The sequence below is a fragment of the Ursus maritimus genome, unplaced genomic scaffold (assembly GCF_017311325.1).
Source record: "Ursus maritimus isolate PB19 unplaced genomic scaffold, ASM1731132v1 scaffold_15, whole genome shotgun sequence".
NCBI classification, from domain to species: Eukaryota; Metazoa; Chordata; class Mammalia; order Carnivora; family Ursidae; genus Ursus; species Ursus maritimus.
In genome coordinates this window covers 15593656-15618083 of record NW_024423897.1, presented here as the reverse complement: position 1 = coordinate 15618083, position 24428 = coordinate 15593656, and the positions used below count along the sequence as shown (strand labels likewise).

The window sequence follows — 24428 nt, the reverse complement described above, 5'->3', positions numbered from 1 at the left end:
AAAAAAAAATAGGTTTAAAAAAGTTCTGTCACTGTGGTCCAAAATATAAGCAGAAAGCATCACTCCTTGCCTCCCACCACGCTCTTCCCCACACACTTTGTGCTCATTAAAATAAGTTAGGTGTGGCTCACTCATTTATTAGGTCATTCAAAATACCGAATACTGGACGTTTCCCAAAGCTGATGGGTTTGTCAAGAAATTCATATAAGAAAACAGCCTCCCTCAATCCGTATCAGTTTTCCATGTTATTTGGAGCAGGAGGTTGAGTAACCCTTCGGTACCCTGACAAGAAGACTGTTAGTATCCAACAGTCCTTTTAACTCATGGTCTCACAGTTTTCCCCTGGTCTCCTTTTTCTCTACCTTGTATACATGCCAAGGAGCCCATATGGTCAACAAATGATTTCTACAGAGATGAGTTAGAACATCCTTGCAAATAAATAAAATATTACCAGCCTCCTTCTTATCTTGCCAACCCCATAGAAAACATACCAGTCATCAAATAAAATCCCTGTTTTTTTATTTGACTAGCAGAATGTGGTACAGCCATGGGAAAAATAGGTTATTGAAGGAAAATAAGCTATAAGGTAAACATACACATATGCCATTAAAAAAGAAATAAAAAAGATATGCTCTGGGCTAGCTTTTGAAAGGTCTATTTAAGATACCAGCATAACTGCCTTCCTTGTACCGAGAAGAAAAAACAGCGGAATAAGAGATGGAAAGAGTTTTAGCATAATATACAGAGCAAGTAGTTGAAAGTACAGACTCCAAAGTCAGGCTCTCTTGGTTTGAATCCTAGATATACTACTTATTTGCTGTGCAACTCTGGGCAAGTGATTGAACTTCTCTGTACTCTCAGTGTCCTTATCTTCACAAGGGGTGCCTCTAGCACTTTGTGCCTGGCATAGTAAGGGATCAGGGAGGGTTACTGTCGTTATTCTTGGTACTATTATTACGCAGAGCTATGTGGTTAGGTAGACGAGGGGTCAAGTCCCAGGTCTGATTCTAATCAGTTTTGTGGCTTTGGGTAAATTACTGACCCTCTCTAAATCCCAGGTTTCTCATCTGTAAAATGGCAATAATAATTGTTACAGCTCATCAGACTTGTTGAAGGATCTTATGATGTAAGTAAAATAATTACCACAGTACTGGCCCAGAGTAACTGCTCCATAAATGTTAGTTGATAATAGCCCCCAAATAGCAACAAGAGCAATAACAATACTGCTACACTTTACCACCTGGTCTGGTCACCCCCAAGCAGCACAGCAAAGTCTGAGCACTATTTCTCCTTTGCCAGCCGTGCTATGGGTAGTGTTGGATTCACACATGGATAACACAGATCACCTGCTTCGCAGTGACCCGTGGCTCCTGAACTCTTCCATCTGCCTGACACTGAGAGCTTGCTGGCTATTGAGGCCCCAACATTAGGATTTCTGGTGTTACCCACTCTATGGATTACTCTGGGGATACACTGGAAATCAGTCTCACTTACGTCTTTACTCATTATCTTGACTTCTTGCCATGCCCTTTTTTATTACAAGGGAAGACAAAAGACAACTTTCCCACTGCTCAAAAAAAAAAAAAAAAAAAAAAAAAAAAAAGACCTGATTTGATGCTTGAAAATCTGGCACCTCTGTGCTCCATGTTGTGACACATCTGGATATTCTGAGCCCTAATGTTCTGTCCTTTCATCTGTCTTGCTTTTTCAAATACGAAAATCCATTGATAAGATGTAATGTGCCACTCTAAGTAACAAAACATGACATCAGTATTTATCTGTGGTAACCTGGACCCTTCACCAAAATGCTCTTGCCCAAGTGGGCCCAGCTGGAGTCATGTGAAGGGCCACTGCCTAAGTGTAAAGCTCTGCATCGTTCATCCTTGGCCCTTGTGTTCTGAAAGTGCATTTCTGTCAGAAAGCTGGAGAGATGTTACAGACATTCCTCGCACGATCTCCAGAATCCCAGGGAGACCGCTGCAAGCCTAGGCCAACGTGAACTGGAAAGGCATCGGGGTGGACCCCAAATCCTCCAACTTTTTGTGTGACCCAGCAACCATTAAGCTGTGTACCCCTGAAATGGACACTTGCCCACCAGCATACCACGGGCAAAGAGCACTAAATGGATTTTGATAGAAACTATACGAATGTGAGAAGATTACATCCCCTCACTAGGTCTCAGTTTCCGTCTCTGGAAAAGGAGAGGATGTACTGGATGACCTTCCATACTTCAAATGACTCTTCACGTGGCATGAGCTGTCACCCTAGCGGGAGAGGAGAGCGAAATCTGGGATGGTACGTTTCTCTTTGTGGTTTAGTTTCCATTCACTCATCCAATTTTAGTTTGTTGGGGTTAGACAAATAATATACATTTCATAGGCCACATGCAGCCCTCCATTCTAAAGGCCTTAAGAAAGCTCTCTACAAGTTCAAAAGACGTCAGGAGGTAAAAGCTACTTATGCAAAAAGTAAATCGATAAGTCAAAACCACCTGGAAAAAGAACTCTCAGAATGTTTGACTTCCTATTTTGAACACTTGCGCTATTGATAGAATGAGGAGCGATCAGGGGGACTGCTCCCAGGCACAGCCAACTCCCTGGTGAGCTTCCAAGGACCGGCAGGGAAGAGCAAAGTTATAAGCAACTCAGAGTGATCTTGCCCTGGGCTTTCGTGACACGCTAGGAGTCCATGTAATTGAAAATGAGTTCATCAAAGTCCTACTTGGCCCCCCACGCCATTTCACAATTGCCACAGACCACGGCCTGAGCATCTCACATGGGCCTGCATAATCTGGCCCTCGGCAGCCATCCTGGCCTCAACTCCTGCCATCCTCCCAGGGACTGGGAGATACAAGAGGCATCCCAGGCTCCTTTGGGTTTCTTTAACTCACTTAAGCAAAACAGCCTTTGTACACGCTGTCCCCTCTTTTCGGAAATTTGTTTCTGTCCCCTTTACCTGGTGAAAACTTACTCAGCTCTTAGGTTTTGGCATAAATGTGATTTCCTCAAGGAAGACTTCCCTGACACCTCACTCCTCCCCACTCCTTTTATGGTCCCCCTTTTAAACATAAGTCTCGTGAGTTGGTTGTAAGTTGTGTTTAATATCTTTCTTCTCTATTTATATCATAAATTCTGTGAAGACAGGGGCGGCATCTGCCTTGTGTTATTGTACCTTAGCTTGGTGTCTGGCATGTTCTAGATGCTTAGAACAAATGAAGGAAGGAATGATTTGAAGTCCAACTTACCAACACCTTATTCCTTGGCTGGAGAGCCAAAGAAAGGACTATACAAGAAATAGCCAGTGCATGTCTTTGTTCTCCTGAAGCCCTGTTTCTCCAAAGGCACCTCCAGACAAGAGGAGGCCTGTGTCAACGGCTTCAGTTCAGAGTACGAAAAAAATGTGCATGTTAAAAGGAGGTCTAGAGATGACCCAACCCAGCTCTCATTGAACGCATACGAAGCTGAGGCTATGGAAACAAAGTAACCCGCCCAGAGTTACACAGCTAGTTCATGGCAGAGTCGGGTCGGAAATCCAGCTCTTCCATTGGACAGCCTGATTTTCTCTCCATTAGATCCAACTGATATTTACTAGCCTTCTTAAAGCCCCATTACACAGAAGGGAGGGGGGGGCTCTCCTTTCTATTGGAAGCTCCATGCTGTCTCTCAATATGGAGTAATCTTCCCAAGCCTGAATCATCTTTCTCCACATGTCCATAAAACAACAAATTTAAGTGCAGCTGGGCACAAGGAGTCAATGGGGTTGGATACCCAGGGGCAACCAACAGAAGCAAAAACTGCTTCTGTCTGGAGCAAAAGGATTAAAGAAGGTCAAATGCTAAAGAGCAAGAATAACACCATATTGTCAGGGACAGCTGGAAGGGGACACTACAATGGAGAGGTCAGAACTAACTGGCGGTGGGGAAAATCTGATTCTCCTTCTCTAACGCTGTAATTACAGCAAGGAGATGGGCCCAGTGATTCTATTACCACACTCTATTCTACAAAGTATTTTTAGTTTAACCGAACCCCACTTTTGTTTAGATTTGTTTTATTTTGGGATCCTGGCATATTTATACTTCATGTCTTTATCTGTATAACTACTTTGAAAGGAAATTTAATTCATTTGTACCTGATGCCCACAAAAGCTAAATTTCACTTGTTTCCCAATTTTAGAAAGCAGGGGTGTTTTAAAACATCTATATTTGAGCCAAGAAACTAAGTAGGACCTCAGGTCGGAACTCGTGAACATTAAAATGTTCACCATCTAAAAACTGATTTTTGAAATAAACATGATGATTGTACAAATTCATACCGATTTTTAAAGAGGAACCTAAGTATGAAAAGTACCAGTTGGGGTCTTATAACCAGAAAGGGTGCCTACTGATGACCGGCTGAGCTCTCTGACCCACTCAGGTTTCCCAGTGATCATGGAGGAGGCACATCCTCCAACAACCCAAAAAGGGGAGAGAGTGGAGGGCGGGAGAAGAGGGGAAGGGATAAAACACATGCATGCCAAAAAAAAAAAAAAAGTCCCCTAAAAAAAATGAGCATTTAAACTGCTTGTCAGAAGGCTTCCTGACAAAGCCACTGGAGTGTATTCACAGGCATTTGCATAAATGCTGCCGGTGAGTTCACCATAGCTGCTAGCGCTAATGGTACATAAAGTAATTTAGTCACTTCTCCCGGCATTCTATGTCAGAATGATGAGCGCCGGCACTTTGCCTTGTTGCATATTAGATCATTAGATAATAAAGTGTTAGCGCATGCAAGCTGACAGGGTCCCTGCACTATAGCTTTGGGAGGGCACCGCATTTTGCCACAGGGGGAAAAAACAGAGAAACTGATGCCCCCATTGGCCTTAAATTCAAGTAAACACAACCTGAAACTCAGGAGAACAATAACAACAATATCAACACTCCCAAGCCTTTAAAGATCCCCAGCATACCGTCCCCAGGAATTTGCCCAAGTGACGGGAAGACAGGGCAGATGCATAAGCTAGGGCTGTATGCATGACCGTGGGTGGGGACAATTCTGCATCTTTGGCCCCAAGCCTATGCTTTTCAAACACTGAAGCCCTGAGATCGCAGTCACCTCCTGACGCTACCTCTCTCCACGGTTCACATCTTCCATAAAGCTATTGCTTGCTTAAAGCCGAAACCTCACTAGCCTAAACTCTCCCATAAATATTCAGCCAAAGAAAATCTCAGTATTTATGAATGAAGAAAGAAACGGGGGAGAGCAATTACCATGAGCTACAGGATGCCAGGATTCACCCTCTTTGGACCATGCAAGATACTATGAAATAAATTTGCCTTTGTCAACTCTCCTACTTGAAATACAGGGGCTGTTATTTGAACATGGAGGTTTGGAAGTCCGTGGGTCACACAGGGATGACTGCATGAATGTAAAGCACGGTCTCTTTTTCTACTTATATGCAGAAAGATGAGCTACGAAAGGGAACTTTCCTCCAACTGTCTGACAAGCAGGATATAAATAGAGATGTGCAGAGTTTCTCAAAATAATTCAGGCTACCTGTAAATGAGATGGTAAAAAGCCCAGAATGAGGAAAAACGAAGGCTCTTACAGGTCACCTATGAGGTGAAAATACTTCGCAGTCTCACTGTGTGAAAATACCTAGCTTTCTGAAGTGGGGTTGAAGGAGTGGAGTGGCTGAGGCGTAGGAGCTTGGTTCTGGAAGTCTTAAACAGGGCAATTTCAAATAGGATTTTTCAATGGCAAGATAAAGTATTACCGTACCCCCAAATCAACACACATTAGCATCTGAGTCCACTCCCACACATCCCTAATGAAAGAGCCCAATAGTCACCCTTTGCTGAGTAGATATTTATGTATCAGCTTGAAGTGTCTAAATGAGTGGGTGGTTTTCTGTGGTTGGTTGATTCATTCTGCAGAGAAGCAGATTTCCATGTATTGTCATTACAAAGAACCTCAAGGTATCTACCCTTTTATTCTTCTGAAGAGAAATAAAGTAAGGCATTGGTGAGAGCGAGGCCCCCTAGCTGAAGAAGATAGGACATACTCAGACCCCCAATGATGCTTAACCATTTATGAACAGTGAAATGTCATCATTTTCTTGAACAATATGTTAATAATCACATGGCCACTTGCGGATTGGTAAACTGGAGATGAGGAATAAAATATTGTCTCTAAAACTTAGAATAATAGAATATTCCAATTGAAATATTAATATGTACACATAGACACGAGAACATTTGAGTTGGGAGGAAGCCTAGAAACATTTTGGTCTAGAGATCTCAACCTGTTAGCCTATGGCTGTATTCTTCCTAAGTGACATTTTTCCCTTCCTCCCTTCAGAGGGTTTAAAAGTTTTATAGTTAGTTACCAACAGTTAAAAATTAGGAGTTTTAATTCTTGCCAAACTAGAACATCTGCCCTCACTGGGCTCTCAGTCCCCTTGGCCACAACTGCCTGGGGCTGCGGGACAGCAAAGCCTGTTCTTACCCTTCCTCTGCGGTCTCCACCCAGCCCACTTCCCCTATGTACCTGACCTGCCCCCACTCAAGGCACACATTGTTTTTTAACCCCCTACAGAGCATCGCCTTCATTTTCCCAAGAAGAAGACTAGGGATCCCAAAAGGTAAGGTGATTTGTCCAAGGTCACTTAAAAGCCAGAGGTGAAACTAGAAATTGAATTTAGGTTTCCTGGCTCCTACTTCAAGATCCTTTCCTCCACATTATAATGCAAAATAAAATGTTCTGACCTCCAGGCTCTAAAGGTGTCCTTTCCAGCAGGTTGTGTCTGTTGGTTTGTGTTGGTTTTTTTTCGGTGGAGGGATGATTTGATGACGGCATGTGGTCTGTTACTGCCTTCCCAAAGGCAGGAATGAGAGATGCTGTGTCTGCGCTCGGAGCGTATTTTGAAACTGTGAAGCCATGATTGGTAGATTTCAAACTGACAGTCAAGTCTGTCCTTGGACAGGACAGTAACCATTGTAACTAACCAGCCACAGTGGAAAACAAGACTTCGGTTTTGAAACCACAGCTTTCCAAATTGTGCTCACTGAGTATTTGCCTAGTTTTTCCTCTTCCTTTCCCCTAAATACTTCTAGTAATACAATGCCTTAAGTGACTTCAAGGGTATTAAAAAGGCAACATTACCGTAAAGTGAGGATCAGAATAATTTTAAGTACAGGAATGGAACTAGGAATGTAATCATGAGCAGGTGTTTCAAATGGCCTCCTGCAAAAAAAGTAATATCCATCCATCTCAGCACTAATGAAACCATAAAGAAGCAGCTTTTGAAAGATGATGGTTTACTTTAAAAAGACTGTAAAACTGGATGTGGTGAAGAATCCCTTCTAAGAGTGTTACATGTGGCTAATTAATAAAAAGTACAGTTTGTGTATTCCTTAAGTGCAGAAAAAAAATCGGGCAAAAATAATGATAGTGGTGTTTTTATTAAATTAGAATGCTGGCAGGGAAGGGAGTGTTCCACCTTATGAATTATATCATGGACAGCTTATGGTCCTTGGAAAAATCAGGCGATCGGGTGGTAATTTGTGCAGTACTGTTTTTAAAAGAATCCTGCTGACCCAGCAAACTGGAAAGTGAAGTAGGGAAGTGGGTTTAGAGTTTAATTTGAAGGATGTAAGAGAAAATATAGCATGGCGATTGGTATCCAGTATAGTCTCAATCACTGTTTCTTGGATGGATGGTTGGATGGATGGATTGATGAAAGATGAATAGATGGTTGGGTGGATTGAGGATGGATGGGTGGCTAGATGGACAGATGGATGGACGGACAGATGAATGAAAAGTGAATGGATGGATGGATGATGGATGGATGATGGATAGATGGATAAATAGAGGGATGGGTAGATGAATGGATCAATGGATAGATGGACGGATAGAAGGATGTGTACATTATATATACATGTAGTACAAAAACTTTCAGATGTGCATTCAATCTATCCCATGGTTTCTTTGAGTGGCATTCACTTTCCTTGATTCAAATTTTTATCCAGTTTCCTCCAGTCCTCTCAAAGATACCACTGATTAGCCATAAATCTGAGACAAACGTGAGATCTCCCCCAACAAAATCCACCCACAGAAAGTAGACTCTACCATGTGGTGATGAAGGGAGGATTATATACAAGGCAGAGGAGAGACATTTAGTTTGGGCTTCATCCTCACAAAATGCCTCTGACCTTGACTTTGGACTTTATCTCCAAATGAAGTTTAAAATGAAGTTATAGAGCTACACCAGCAGGACTGCAAAGAGGATGGAGTTCATTATACAACCAAGTCAGCTGGAAACTCAAAATGTATCACAATATTTGTTACCCTGCTTTGGCCCTCCTTTGTTTTCCAGTCAAGCGGGAACATAAAATAAAGCAGGGGTCCAGGTCTCCCACTCTCTCTCAGCCTGAAGGAAAGAAGCCTCAGCCATTTCCAGGATAGAGAGATGTGCAACCAGAAAGGCTGGGCCTCAAAGATATCCTCCTGTCTTTAAATACTTGCTATCAGTATCGTTCAACAGAACATTTGAAATTGGAAACAGAGTAGAAAATGTGGTGGAGTTGGAAAAAGAAATCAAATAGATTTACAGTTAAAGTAGCAATGCCAACCAATGAAAATGATTTGCCTACCATGTTCCAGATAAGAGGGCGTACCTTCCGAGGGGTCAAGCCTCCGAGCCCTCCGCCCATGCTTAGAGTTATTATGGACAAACATGTTATCAGAGACTGCCAGGACATGGCCATCCACATTGACTGTCGTAGACACCACGACCTGGAGACAGAAGAGAGAAATGAATGAACATTTTAATATAAAAGCATGGAGGGTAATAAACTCAAGTTAAATAAATAACAGCTGGGAGCTGAAGAAAATTGCATAGCTATTTCACATAATAACTGGTGCTTATGCTGTACAAGTCTAACAAGAGGAGCTATTGATGAGTGGGTCTTTGGCATGGAACGCTTTTGATGCAGTTTTAAGTAAAATTGCACAGTTTATAGTTATACAGCAGAAGGTACACTGTTAACCATCATTTTAACAAGAGGATCTTTATTAGCATATTTTTTTACACAACGGTGGTTGTGTTTCACCTAAATTACCCTTCAGTTTAGACACTGAAGCAGATATCACAGTTGATCATGCAAATAAAAATCTTTTGAATCTTTAAAATATTCCCCCCCCCCCACTGCGTCAGGGTTAAGAGGATAGAGAAATGAAAAAGAGAGGTTTCAGTGAGAGCTGGGATGCAGCTTTCTCTCCCCGGTGTCTTTTCGGGTTTCTTGTACTTTTCTCTTCCCACATTACTTGGATTAATCAGACCAACCTCTCCCTGTCCCCACCACCATCACCACTACCACCACTACCACCACCAGCAGCCCTCCCCAAAAGATCCCTGCTAATTAAGAGTCTTACATCTGTGTTTCAAAGCCCAAAAAAAACACAAAACACAAAACAAAAAAAGAAGAAATGCAATGGCCCGGGTGTAATTCAGATATCCTGGCCATCTCATAAACGGACTCTGAAGTTAGTTTGCCAGAAGGGACACGGGCAAAGGTGTTTTCTCAGAGAACTTTGACTAAAACAATGAGAAGAAATGACCTACACTTCTCCTTATATTAAATGGGGAAGAGGATTAAAACTGAAACCCACAGAGATATGTTTATTCATGCGACCTCTTACAACCAAATATAATAATTGTCTGTAATTGCAGCTCCAGCTCCCACCTCATGCTTTGACATGGGAAACAGCAATCAGCCAGCTCCCGTTTAATCCACCTATTATGTTGACTAATTAACTTTCCTCGACAGTTTATTTCTTCCTCCATTATCAGCCCCTGTCAGCCGCAAGCACCCTGCAGCATAGGGGAGACCTCAGGCTCTTTGATTGATCACCGATAGATTGACATGCAGATTAATTTAATTAGAATCACCTCACTTGAGAAATGAAAGACAAAGGCAAGAGGGCTAATAGATCTGCTCTCATAATGAGGCGAACCTCCAGAGCCAAAGCTGAGGATTTCTGATTTATTTTGCTCAATTCCCCAGTTGCTTAGAAAGACTCTCGCTTTAATTGTTCTTGGTTTTGAGAGGCATTAGCCTCTGAAGAGGTGAAACGCTTTACAAGGATTGGCACATACTGAGGCCCCAGTTTCTGAGGAAGCCTTTTCTCCGACTTCTAGAGTCTTGTGCAACGCCGCAGTTTCGTCCCCTGAGTAGGGCAGAGGGCAAGACGCTGGGCCTTGGCCTATGCCTGCGAATTGCCTGGCGAAATGCCCTCCTCAGTAGCCTCCCACCCCAACCAACGTCAGCCATACTGAAAAGTTCCAGGGTCGGCGTTTTTGACCTCAGCGCGTTAAGCCAAAACATGGCGGAGTCCCTTTCTCGCAGCCTCAAAGATGGCCACGAACTCCAGGCTGTGAAGCACTGTTCCCAATACTATCGTGGGGTTGATTTCATTTGATCTGATCCTATTTGACTTGATCTAGTCACAGTTTTTGTTTGTTTTTTTCTTCCAAGCTCTCACTTCTGCAGACCCGAGGCCCTGCTCTTTACATGGAGCCCCTACAGGCTTTCATACCCGGATGCGGAAGTCAGCAAACTCAGGAATCTAAGCGCTTGGTCATCCCACTCTGGGAGCCTCCCAGGGATGACTGCCCAGCAGGGGTTCTGTGGGGTCCTCCCTCAGGGCCCTCTCTCAAGATCTTCTCCTTGACTCCTGGCCAGGCCTGGATCCTCCCCTGGTTTTATTTTTTAATTCTATTTTATTTAAATACAAAGTAAACAATTGAGAGTCCATTCTGGGACGCGGGGTATTTGCCTCAATCATTGTGAAAACCAAAATTCCAACAAGGGCAAGTCATTCATGGGAGGACTTAGTACGTTTGAAGTAGCAGTTTGCAAAGTGGTTTTTCTCTTTCTTCATGATTGACCAACCAGAACTGACACAGCCTGAAGGTTATGTGTATGCCTCATCAATTGTAGGTTAATTTAAAAAGAGAAGGAAGAGAAGAAAATGGTCTGTTCTTTTATTTCCAAAAAGTATTATGTGCCAGTGCAGAGTCCATATTATTTAAGGCAAAGGAAACTCACTTTTCTTTTTAGTTAGGGAGGTGGGACATTTACAATTATATAACAGAGCTGGGTCTTTCAAAGAATTTTTGATTTACTACGAGACCACAATTGAGTGGTCACTGGAGTCGTTAGCTGAAGAAACTATAAAAGGAATCCCAAACGGTATCTGTTTCCAGTGTCAGGAAATACAGAAAGTTGTTATTCTACATGTCTGTCTTAAGAGGAAAAAAAAGCAATGACAATTCACCATGCACCTGTAAGACAAAATGCTACAGGCTTAGGCTTAAAATATTCAGTATTGTTTAAAGATATTGTCATCTAATTCCTACATTGAACAAAAATGACAAAAACGGTTAAGTTAAAAAAAAAAAAACCTACATCCTATGTGTTTTTTTCTTGACAAAAGAAGAATCACCAAGACCCACATGTGTGACAGAATCATTTCATTGAAAGTTCCATTAAAATTGGAGAAAGATAAAACAGAATCCTCATGCCTTTAATTTCTAGAAAATAAACACCTAATGTTCCTCACAGAAACTCATGACTACACATTTTAACTTCCCTCTCCCCAAAATAATTTCTCTCATTCCAATTTGGAAATGATCAAGATATATTTAAATAAAACATATGCTGAAATTAATCCACAGAGCAACTTGTAAATTTTTTAAAAAATCTAACCGTGAGTTGCAAAGGGGGCACTGAAGTGTCCTTTAAAAATAGGCCCATAGTGGGAGGGAAAAGGGCCTTTACAGTTTAACACAAGATTAATGAGGTGCTGACACATTCATGCAGGCATGGGGACAGACAGGCCTGCCAAATCTTCAACCTTCCCAAATTTTGTCAACAAAACACAGCTTGAATTTGGGACAGGTAAACATGGAAAATGATTTTACATTTGGACTCAACACTTCCCTCTCTTTCTCCCCTTCCTCAATCGCCTGCCCAGGGAAAGAGATGAAGGCATGTGAAGAACAGGTATACTTAGAACTTTATGGTATCTGTTAAATTAAGTCTGTACTCTTTAGACTTGTACTGTCCAAGATAGTAACCACACATGTAGCTATTTCAATTTAAGCTAATTAGGTAAAAATTTAAATTCCATTGTTTCTGAGTCTCCATAGCCATGTTTCAAGTGGTTAGTGGCCACATGTAGGTAGAGACTGTTATATTGGAAGGGGCAGATATAGAACATTTTCCTCATTGTGGAGTGTTCTATTGGACAGTGCTGCTGTAGAATGGTTTTTGAAATAAATTATTCCAAGTTATTCATGAGGATGTCCAAGTTATATCTCCTGAAATAGGTATTAGTCTAAGTGGACATGTTTCAGGTTATATACAAGTATTTCTTATCACTATATTTTTTAGAATCAATTTTCTGTTTAGGGCATAATTTTCTAATGTAGCAATCCATAGATATGCCAATGAACACGCAATGTGTTCCATGGTACCTTCTATCCAGGTCCAGCCATCCAGGTGAGGGCATTAAGCATGAGGGGATTAAAAACAAAACAAAACAAAACAACCCCCCCCCCAAAAAAAAAAAAAACCAGAAGAGAAATCTGCAGGTACCCATGGACTTTGGAGATTTTACACTAATTTTTTTTCAGTTTCTTGCCTTATCTTAGTGGTTCAGAATGTCCTCTGTTTTATCCTGGACCTAGCTATCCCTAAAGGTTGTTATTTTTGCAATTTCACCCCCTCTATTTAGAATTAGAAAGAATTCAACACAAAATTGATGATTCTTGACTCCCAAGCTTTCCTCGTTGTTGTGACTTTGGCCAGGTTAACTTAACCCTCAGCCGCCATGCTCCCACCTATCAAGTGGAAATACTAGTAACAGTACCTGGTTCTGTGAGGCTTAAATGATTTAAAGTGGCCAGCATGGTTCCTGGCTCATACTGAGCACTCAACAATTGTTAGTAGCGGTAGTATTGTAGCTATTGCTTTGTTGGTGATACTCACCAAAAAGTTCAAGTTAATGTATCGGGCTGATCATCTGAAGCCATAAAGAGGACCCCACATAAACTGTTATTTTAAATAAAAGGTTGCAGAAATTATCTCTAATATGTTCACTGCTTTATTAGTCTAACAATGAAATTGCACAATTTTAAAGAACTTTGTGCTCACAATATGTAATTATGTAATTTAGGCTTCATGTAAATTGCAAATTTCACTGGTTTATATAATTTTCCTTTCTAGAACCCATTGGCATCTTAGCCTTTAACATTCTAGGCTTGAAACTAAACAAAATCTTACTGCTTTGAAAAAAATCTATAAATTAGACATCTTATCAATTTAGTCTAGTTTTCCCAGTATTTCATATGAATGAAGGATTCTCTGGGAGTTTTATTATTGGTTACTATTTCCTGCTATCATTCTTCAGGCTGTCCCTCTTTTTTCATATCAGGAAGGAAATCTTGTATGTCCCAACTAAACTAAATTATCTAAGATTCATGACCCATAATCTCTGTCTCATGAGCAGATTTTCAAAAAGACAAAAGCCGCTAAATTCAGTCGTGGGTGGAAGATCACATTAACAAAAGTAGCAGCTCATGTTGAAGAAGGGGTTATGACAAAAGCAACCAAAAGAGTTGAAATTTGTGTTTTTAAACATTTCTACAACAAATATGGAATCAAGAGGGAGATTAGACCATAAAAATATTTTCAATATTTAAATTTAGAATATTTAGTGGTAAGTACCTCCCTCCAAAAAATAACCGCTTTAACAAATTAATTTTGAATGAATATAAAATTATAAATTTGGTTTTCAAAGCTAATATATGGTAACTCAGTGTAAGGAAACTCAGTGTTACATGAGCTTCTCACCTCTGGGTTTAACTTATTCTATGTCTGCATCAATTCAGGAACCCTAACATAAGGCATTAAATGCACTGGCTTAAAGTACAAGAAATAAAAAGGCAGTAAGCAACATTCCATGGCGTAATAGTCAGCAATAAAAAGAAACAAACTACTGATACACCTGGGTGAATTTCAAGAGAATTTTGCTGAGTAAAAAAAGCCGGTACCAAAAGATTACGTATTGCATGGTATAGGCTTATTCCCCTCCCCCCGCCACTCTCCTCCAAAATTACATGCTGAATACTTAACCCCCAGTACCTCAGGATGGGACTGTATTTGGAGACAGGCCCTTTAAAGATGTGATTAAGTTAAAATAAGGCTCTTAGAGTGGGCCCTAATCCAATCTGATTGGTGCCCTAAGAAGAGGAAATTCGGCCCCACAGAGAGACAGCAGGGTATACGTGCAAAGAGGAAAGACCATGTGAGGACACAGCAAGAAGGTGGCTATCTACAAGCCACACAGAGAGGTCTCAGAGGAAACCAACCCCACTGACACCTTGATCTTGGACTTCCAGCCTCCAAAACTGTCAGAAAATAAATTTCCATTTTTAAGCCATTCAGTCAGTGATATTTGGTTATGGAAGTCATGGAAAAGTAATGCACTGCATAACTCCATTTCCTTAACATTCCTGAAATTGAAAAATTTTTAGAAATGGAGAATGGATTAGCACTTGCCAAGGGTTCGGGACAGAGGGAAGGTGGATGTGGCTATTACAAAAAAATAATAGGAAGGATCCTTGTGGTGATGGCAACGCCCAATAGCTTCCCTGTGGTGACAGATACACAGACTTACCATGATAAAATTTTACAAAATTAAAAACATACCCATATGTAAATGACTACAAGTATAACTAGAGGAATTTGAATGAGGTGATGTCTTAATTAATATTCAAATCCTGCATGCTTACTGTATAGTACTATGTACTGTATAGTTTTGCAATACATTACTATTGGGGTACTGGGTAAAGGGTACACGGGATCACTCTATTATTTCATACAACCACATGTGAATCTACAATTATATCAATAAAAAATTCAACTACATAAAAGGCATCATCAATCAAGATGCCCTTCAATAGGTGAATGGATATACAAACTGGTAATCCATGGAAAGGAATATTATACAGCAATAAAAAGAAATGAGCTATCAAGTCATGAAAAGACATGGAATTTTAAATGCAGAGTGCTAAATGAAAGAAGCCAATCTGGAAAGGCTATATACTGTATGATTTCAACTGTATGACATTCTGGAAAAGGTAAAACTATGGAGATAGTAAAAAGATTAGTGGTTGCCAGGAGTTTGCCAGAGAGAAGGGATGGATGGAGATAGGTGGAGCACAGGGCAGTGAAACCATTCTATCTGACACTGTAAAGGTGGATACATAACATCATGCATTTGTTCAAACCCATAGAATACAAAACATACAAATGAATCCCAGTATAAACTATAAGCTTTATACTATGTTATCAATAATGTATCAATATGGCACATCAATTCTAATAAATGCAACAGACTCATGCAAAATATTAATAATAGGGGAAGTAAGGCAGGGGATTGAGGGAGTCTATGGGAACTTGCTATACTTCCCCTCGTTTTTCTGTAAACCTAAAATTGCTCTACAAAATAGTCTTTATGTCATCCAATTTCTACCCTCAACCCTACACAGCCCACATTCTCCACCCTACCTGTCTGCTGAGCCATTCTTTACAGACTCCTTAAACCTTACAGTCGAAAGACCCAAGAAATCAGTCAATCTAGTAGCTTCCAACTAAGAGTTTTCAGATGTACTAATAGGAACAACACAGCAGAGCGGGAACCCTAAATTCACCCATAGGAAGACCGCATACTAAAACAGTCATTTTCCTTTGTCAGTTTAGGATGGGATCATCTGCATGGAAACACTGTTATCTCATGCATGTGAGAAGCTCTGAATTGATGGATTCACATGTTTTCAAATAATTTTAAAATGGACTGTGTTTCTTAATAAAAGCCATCAGGATCAAAAAATAGGTCATCACATGGGATTCATAAGAGAAAATGATAAAAGAAGTCCTCAGTAGTTACGACACTGCAAATTTCTCCAACACCTCCTCTTGAGGCTTGGAAAACTGAGGCCCACAGGGTTTAAAAGCATCCTCAAGGTCATAGGACAAATGAAGAGCAGAGGTAAGCCCGAAGGGAAACTTTCAGACTCCAGGTCCGGTTCTCACCACAGCGGCCTCTGGCCTCTCAACAAAACTCCTGGCTGAAGCCCTTTCTTTCCTGACTCTGCTGGTATCTTCCAGGACACATATCTGGGGTCTATGTGACTGACTACACTTTAAGTATTATATACATAAAAATGGTCTGCAGCAGTTAGGAGTTAGGTCTTCATTAACTTTGTCCTTTAAAATATCCTTGACTGATATGGAATGAGATAGTCTCTGAAACCTGCCTGATTGCTAGTTTCTATCTGGTTGAAAGATCCCAAATAACTCATTAAAAATTATGGAGGACGCGTGAACCTACAGGATGTAACAGAGCGGAACTGCGGGAGAAAGGGAGTGAGCAACTGAATTAAATCTACTCTTTAAGGCTCAAGGCAAAAATATCTCGTCGCTTAACAGGAAGACAAAAGCAGACACTTCTAAATCCTCAGATACTTAGGCTAAACCAATTGGAACCTTTGGAAACTAAACTCAGCTTCTGTCCCCTGCACTGTGACACATGTTCAACATAAAAGCTCATCCGTGACCTGAACCTTGGTCCTCCCTCTGTGGATCCGGATACCTTTGGTGACTCTTGATGGTGTCGTTGGCATTTAACAGGTGCTCTCCACTTCTGTGTCCCCACTGGCTATTTTCAGTAGCAGTGAGCCGAAACATACAGAAGTGCCATGTCTGCTCTCGACCAATGAGGCCATGACACACGGATGTGAAAATTGGGAGCAAGAAAAGACCATATTAGCCAACAGCTCAGATTCTAGGGTCAGAGAGTCCTGAGTTTGAACTCCAGCCCCATTACTGATCAGTATGTAACCTTAAATAAGTTACTTAATCATAGGAAAAAGTTGTGAGCCTACTATATCCCAGGCATTATTCTATGGGGAAGCAGCAATGAACAAGACAGATAAATTGTTTGCCCAAGAACTGAGTGCTTATCAGAGGCAGAAAAGGGTTTTCAGACAGTAAGTAAGCAATGAAAGCAAATTTCTGAATGTGAAAACTTCCAAGAAGAAAATAAAATGGGGAGGGAATGATCCCTAGGTGGGAGCTATTTTTGATTGCGTGATTAAGGAAGGCGTCTCTGAGGAGGTGATGTTTTTACCTGAAATCTAAGTAAAAGAAGTCACCAGCTATTCATTGAAGTGGCAGAATTTCCTAGGAGAATGGAATACCCAGGGCAAAGATCCCGAGGCAGAAGTGAGTTTGGTGTATCCGAGGAAGAAAAATGGAAGAAAGGAAGGAAGGCCAATGTGCGTGTTTGGAGGAACGTAAACAAGGGAAAGGGCAGTGGAAAAATAAGATTATCCACGCAAAACACTTTGTACGTGTCTCACACATAGTAAGAGCTCTGGAAGTTACAACTTAAAAAGTGATAGAACGTAAAAATATCTTTCGTTGGTCAGTCTCACTAGGTACGGGCTTTCTCAGAAGCAATATCCATTGGCAACACCGATCTAAACCAAACACTTTTAAACATGTATCCTTTCATGTATTTTACATTTCTTCAATAGCAACTGTACTTAATGTAGAAATTTATTTCCCCTAAGTGCAGAGCCACCACTCATCAAATCGCGTTCATAAGGATTCCTTCTCAGTGATGCATATTTTCTGCCAAGGCCCAGCATAAGGCTCATGCCAAGATACATATTTGCCCAATAAGCCGTAATGGTTTAATATATCAGGTTGAAAATCCACCATTTGTATTTACCATGTTATGTGAATTAATCCTGTATTCTGAAACTATCATTAGAGCTGCTTTCAGTATAATTAATCAGCGTGGTGCATCTTGAAATTATTCTGTATGAAGAGAGTGATTGCAGCTTGGGCCCCTAGCATTCTGTTGGTAAAGAATTTAATTGCAAGATGCACTGTTTGTCAAAACAACATAAAACAAGGCGTGGGGGAGAGTGGGAGAGAAATAAAAAGGATACAAATATTTCTTTCTTTATTTAAGTGTTTTTAAAAGCGGACTGGAACTGCAGAGCTAGGGCGTGTATTTTAAGAATTCTCTAATTGTGCCCTATAATACATTGATTCAGAGCCTCTGTAGGCTTTTGAATAAATAATAAGGATTCTCCAAAATTTCTAGAATTCACCAAAAGCAAGAGCAGAGAGTTGCCTTTTACTCTCCTTTCCTACGCCATCATTTTTGAAAGAACACACCTTTGGTGGGAAATTGGGATGATATCCTGGTGGTTTCTCCTCTTATTTCCTATCACCCACTCCAAATGACTAATAAGTGAAAGAGGATTGTTTGTCTCCTCCAATACACATGAGATAAGCTCTGCTCAGAAAATTCTTCTGGCTCTTCTCAGGACAGTTTATTCTTATCCTTTAGCTCTGAGCTTAAATATCACCTCCTCAGAAGTTTTCCCTGGTCACCCACTTTAAATCAGGTCCCTATTCCCCCACCCCACATGTATTCTCTCTCATATTATTTATATTCTTTATAGCAATAATGAAAAATTTTGATGATTTGTAATTACTAATGTGTACACATTGTAGCCACTGATGGTACCTACTACCCACACATCCATTTCCTCTCCTCTCGGGCTTTACAAGTAGACATTTGCAGGTCGCTCCGTGGTTATATATGGCCATGTCACAGAATTCTAGCCCATAGAACATGGGCAGATTTGACAAGGGTCATTTCTAAGAAGTCTTTAAGAAGTCTGTGAGCCCCCTCCATGTAGTCTTTACTCTTCAGTTGGACGGACAGAGACAACAAGGTTCTAGGGGGTAGGAGAGACACAAAATGAAAGGAGCCCTGGTCCCCAAATCACTTTATGTACAAGACCTGTTCACCAACCAAGAACACCTGCCTGGTACTGTTATGTGAACAAGAAATGACCTGCTTTGTGTGAGCCATTATACTCTTTGTTCTATTTATTACAGCAGCTAGTATTATCCTAACAAATAGACCCCAACTAGAATATGAGCTTCATTAGGACAAACACCCTGTCTTTCTTGTTCATCACGATATATTCACCACTTGCCATATCAATAAATACTACTGAATGCATGTATGCATGAAGGAAGGAATATATCTTAAATTTATATTCATCTATAGTCATACATCTAACATTTATATGTGAATATAAATTTGTAGCCTATGGAAAAATTTTGTTGAAGAGATAAGATGAATTTGGACATTTATACCTTGCTTCACAGTCTCTACGAACTACGGCACCTTCTGTGATGACAGTTTGTACCCAATTCTTGTTCTTCCCCTCACCATCCTCATTCTGCCAGCCCCAACAAGGGAAGCTCTTGATAAGGATTTAAATCTTAACCTGGAATTGTCTAGCTCCTGTCAGTTAAAAACCAGACCCATGACACGGTTTTAACACAGTCCTTTGACATTAGCATCTTTTTAGTGTCAAGATGAAGAAACAGGCTCATTTAGTCACAGTGAATTTCTCCCTGTCATGAGCTGCTTCCATCCTAGCTTACCCCCACCTACTTCTTTCCTCCCCACTTCCTCAAACCCACCCGAACTGAATGAAGCCTGTATCCCCTGTTGTATTTAAGCAAGTTTGTTACCCTAGCCACAGCCTGGGGATTTCAAAAGAAAACATCCATTGTAAATTAAGAAGAGGGAGAAAAAAAAGATTGTACCAGATTTTCTACAAGGCTTATTTCATAATGCCTTAAAGTATGAACACATCCGAGCTCTGCGGAAAGTGATTAATTTCTTGAAAACGCTAAGGTCACACTAATTGACATGACCTGTGTAATTAAGTAGTCTCTGTTTACACACCAGAAGCTCAGCCGCTGTGAGGCTGAGTTTGCTTGACAGAATGTCTTTACGTGTCAAGAGATCAACAACCTTTCTTATGTCCTCCTCAGTCACCTACACAGGCCCCTGATTGCTGTTCAGAGGAGACACGCTCTGGCGTGGCTGTATGAAGATCAGCTGGCCTGGTGAGCATACAAAATGAGGTGAGAGAAAAGCAGCAGCCACGATTGTTGCAGAGAGCCCACTTAATAGTCAGGAGAGCACGTTTTCGATCAGATGTCTCTAGGTCTTAGGTTTTCAATATAAGTGAGAAAAGCCACATTGAGATGTCAAGGGTAGACCAGAGTTTTCTCATGCCAAAAAGACACTCTCATTCCTCCTCAAAGGCAGTAGCAACATAAAACCTACTTCCTACTGGTGTACTATGAGAGGAATGATGGAAATTATATGTCTTCTTCGCAGGTAACCTTCAAGCAATGTTTCTATGACACATCTCTGTCAGCTGGGTAGCCGCAGGGAAGACTAATCTTCCCCCTCTTGGGCGAGTCCTAAGATTTGAGAACTTTAGTGTGGTTTCTTCACAGAGTTCTCTGAGATGTCAGGGGTCACTTTACTCATGCTCCATCTAGGTGATGGGTCTTTCTTGCTCTGGAGAAGGGGCCCAAACCTCCGTAGGTTAAGTAAAGCTAAAGCCATCTTCTGCGTGATAGCTTCCTTTTCTAAGGATCATACAAGTAAAAATTGCGAACACTGTAGCTCTGGTCAGAAACAATGCTCATGTTCTTCTTCTCCACGCAACTCCACTCTGCCTGATGAACTTTGGTGGCATTCCGATGTTCTTCACGCAGGCAGTAGCTTTAGGCTTGTTACAGAGCAAACACCTCTCCTTGGCTTTCCTGAGGTTCCGGCACATAGTCATGGATAGACACTCTGGCTCTCAGATGTTGAGAGACCGCCTTATTTTCCTCACAGTAAGTGTCTCCCTACAGGTTCCGGACAACTTCTTTACTGTTCCACATTAGATCACATCTGAGTCAGACCGTTGGGTTGAATCGCCACCTCTTCACTGCCTCATAGATGTGTGACTTCAAGCAAACTGCTTAACTCCTCTAAGCCTCAGTTCCTCATGTGTAAAATTACATTTTACGAATATAATATGTGTACATTCCTAACAGGGACATTGTGAAGATAAAATGATAACTCATGTAAAATACTTAGCATGATACCTCTTACATAAGTACCTAAATAAATGTTAGCTTTATCATTATCATCATCATGGCCAATGTCCATAGATGTATGTCAAGATACACATGTGGGCACGTGTATTTATACACACACATATATGGAACACACTGAATGTAGACACAAATATAAGCTGTCGGGGCGCCTGGGTGGCACAGCGGTTAAGCGTCTGCCTTTGGCTCAGGGCGTGATCCCGGCGTTATGGGATCGAGCCCCACATCAGGCTCTTCCGCTATGAGCCTGCTTCTTCCTCTCCCACTCCCCCTGCTTGTGTCCCCTCTCTCGCTGGCTGTCTCTATCTCTGTCGAATATATAAATAAAGCTGTCATCTCCCCAGCACTTAACGTAATTACAAGTAAACCAGGATAGGGAACACAGGGAGAGAAGCCAGCTTTTGGTGGACACACGAAAAAAGAAAAGGAAAGAAAGATGACAATGGATGTTGGGGTTCACTGAGTTGAAGTTCCTGGAAGTTTCCAACAGGCAGCTGGCAGCTAGGTCTGGATCTGGATGTCAGGTCTCATGGAACCTGACTCAAGAGTTCTGAGTGCCCAAACAGTGGCTAAGATGCTGAGAATGGAGGAGATACTCAAGAGAGCCCTACAAAGTGAGAAAAGATCTGAATCTCAAAAGAAAACTTAGGGAATGGCAATATATACAGGAAAGGAAACAAATAGCATCCCTTCAAGAAGGCTGAGAATGAGCGAATGTTGTTGCAGAACCCAAGGAAAAGATGGGTTCAGGAAGGGTAGGATGGCTACCAGCATGAAATGACACAGAGAAACATAGGAGGACATAATAGTCATGAAAAAAAACAAGACTGGGGAAAAAATAGAACGGTTTGGTAGGGGTATATGAGGTGTTACTTTAACTCTGTTGAGGCAGTTGCATAAACATCCACATGCCTACATGCATAAGACCATGTGCTGATGTGGAAAAATGATAACTAATTAAATGTATAGACATACTTAGATACAAAACAAACGAGTCAGTGTGTGTTCTGCCATAGGCTCCCTTTATCCTCTCCCAGGAAGTGATGAGGGGGTGATGGGGACAAAGCAGGTTAAATCTGAGATCCAGTAAGGAATTTGTCCTTGCTTATGGAAAGAGCTCTTCTTCAATTCAAAAATTAATTCTGTAGTGGCCAAGGTTGCTGCCCCTATTTAGAGAAGTCTACCTACTGTAGGATGGCTAGAGACTCACAGGGAAGAAAACATGTATTTGAAGGACAGTATGGACCTTGGGGCAGGCAGTTCTCATGCCCAATAAAAAAAGAGCCTTCTGGGATTATGGCACTGTCACCAGGAAGAGTCTGTCAGAAGTCATTAGGTATAAGACTGGACCAATGACTCTCAAGGAAGAGCAATTTTGCATCCCCACCCCGACCAGGGAACATAACAAATGTCTGGAGATATTTGGGTTGTCATGACTAGGCTAGGAGCTGGGGAAGTTTCTCTACTGGCCTCTCTGGGTACGGGCCAGGGACGAACTGTTAAACGTCCTACCGTGCGTAGGACAAATCCACTCTCCCACACACAACAAAAGATTATCTAGTCTAAAATGTCACTTGTGCCTAGGTTGAGAAACCCTGTACTGAAATAATGACCCAGTTTTAGTGTATCACAAGTACTTTCTCCAGAAGCTAACATTTATATTTTATTATTTGCAAATTAGTTACACATACAAAATGTGTCATTTGTGTGTTGCGAAATAAACAGAATCATAATTTTTACTCCATTTTAGAGCTGAGGAAACTGAGGCTTTCCAGAAATTCAATTCATGACCCCTTGTCTCAGTAGCCCTTCTATTAAACGAATAATAACTACTTTATCTGCAAAAATAAAGCTTTCTAGATACTACCAAAAATAACAGACTGAGTTGGTTTTTCATCTCCTATAAGAGCTACAGCTTCAGAGGGGAGGGGGTGGGGGAATGGGATGGACTGGTGATGGGTAGTGAGGAGGGCACAGGTTGCATGGTGCACTGGGTGTTATACGCAACTAATGAATCATCTAACTTTACATCGGAAGCCGGGGATGTACTGTATGGTGACTAACATAATACAATAAAAAAAAATTTTAAAAAAAGAGCTACATTTCTATAATTTAAGGCTTTCAGACATTTCACTAGCAGGTCCTTTGAGGGAAAAACAAGGTCCCAGAAGTCTTATACAAATAACTCTTAGGTTCCCAATGTCACCAAAGTCCATCTCTAATGCTGCTGCCCCGAGAAGGGGAGCAAAGTTGACCCTGATATTCAAAAGGCATGACACACGTCTGTTAGACATGTTTATTAGACATGAATTGGTTCGTGCCTGGATATGCCTTGTTCCTAACCCAGCTTGGACAAGGGAGATGTATGGCTCATCTTAAGGCCAGAGCAAGCTGCACAACAGTTTATAATGAAACCCAACCTCATGTTGCAGGACACCGAGCAACACACACTTAGTGGCATCACATGTGTTATTTACCAGCAAAGCCAACTCCATCTCAACACACACAAAAAAATCCTGAGTGGGAAGGACAGTACCCAAGTCTTCCAACTTGGGGTCAGCAGCCAGACAGGAGAAGCATTTTCCAGGAAACTAGGAATCCAGGGATTCTCTTTACTCATCTTTGTCAGGACAAAAGGTGGCGAGGCCAACATGATTTTACAAAACATACTTCAGGATCTTGGGAGAGAATGTCTTCTTTCTACTAAATTTGTTCTTTCATAAGATCAGTAAGTCTCATCTCTCAAAAAAATATCATCTCGGAGACAAAGAGACCTTGACTTCTAAAAATCAGTGTTCAGAATCATCCCATCCCTTTCCCCCATCAGAGAATGTGCAACTAAAATTTTTCAAGATCCTCTCAGAGATCCTACATTTCAATCTACACTTAAAGCTTACTAACCATACCTAAGAGTATAGTTTAAACATCACGCCACTTTCACTGAAAGACCATATGGGTGAGTATATGTTCTGGTAGGAAAACTAACATTGACCATGCAAATGAGTTAGCCATAAAATGAGATGGAAAGCAACACAAGTCTAGAACCTGGCTCTTCAAAGTGTGGTCCGTGGCATTGGCATCGCTTGGGAGCTTGTTAAAAATGTAGAGTTTCAGGCCCGCCTGAGACCTCAATTAGCAGTTTAACAAGATCCCCAGGGAGTTCTTGACACTTTCAAGTTTGAAGAAGCACCAGTATCTAGAACTTAGCGACCTTGCCTAAAACCTGACTACCATTTTGTGTCTTCGAAATTAACACTTTGCTTTCACATCTGCTTCCATCAGTGAATGCGTAATTATACAAGGCAAACACACCCCTCATGCT

At 41.2% G+C, this 24428-nt stretch overlaps 1 protein-coding gene across 5 annotated transcripts in view; it reads right to left on the bottom strand.

Annotated features, from left to right (window-relative positions):
* The window catches only part of EBF1 (EBF transcription factor 1), a 389762-nt gene that overhangs the window by 116013 nt on the left and 249321 nt on the right, over positions 1-24428 (bottom strand). For 3 of the 5 annotated variants that reach the window (XM_040630353.1, XM_040630354.1, XM_040630357.1), the window contains one exon: positions 8630-8771. In XM_040630353.1, coding sequence (XP_040486287.1) covers positions 8630-8771 — 142 coding nt within the window. The remainder of the gene's footprint in view (positions 1-8629; positions 8772-24428) is intronic. The other 2 variants (XM_040630355.1, XM_040630356.1) reach the window with 1 other exon arrangement.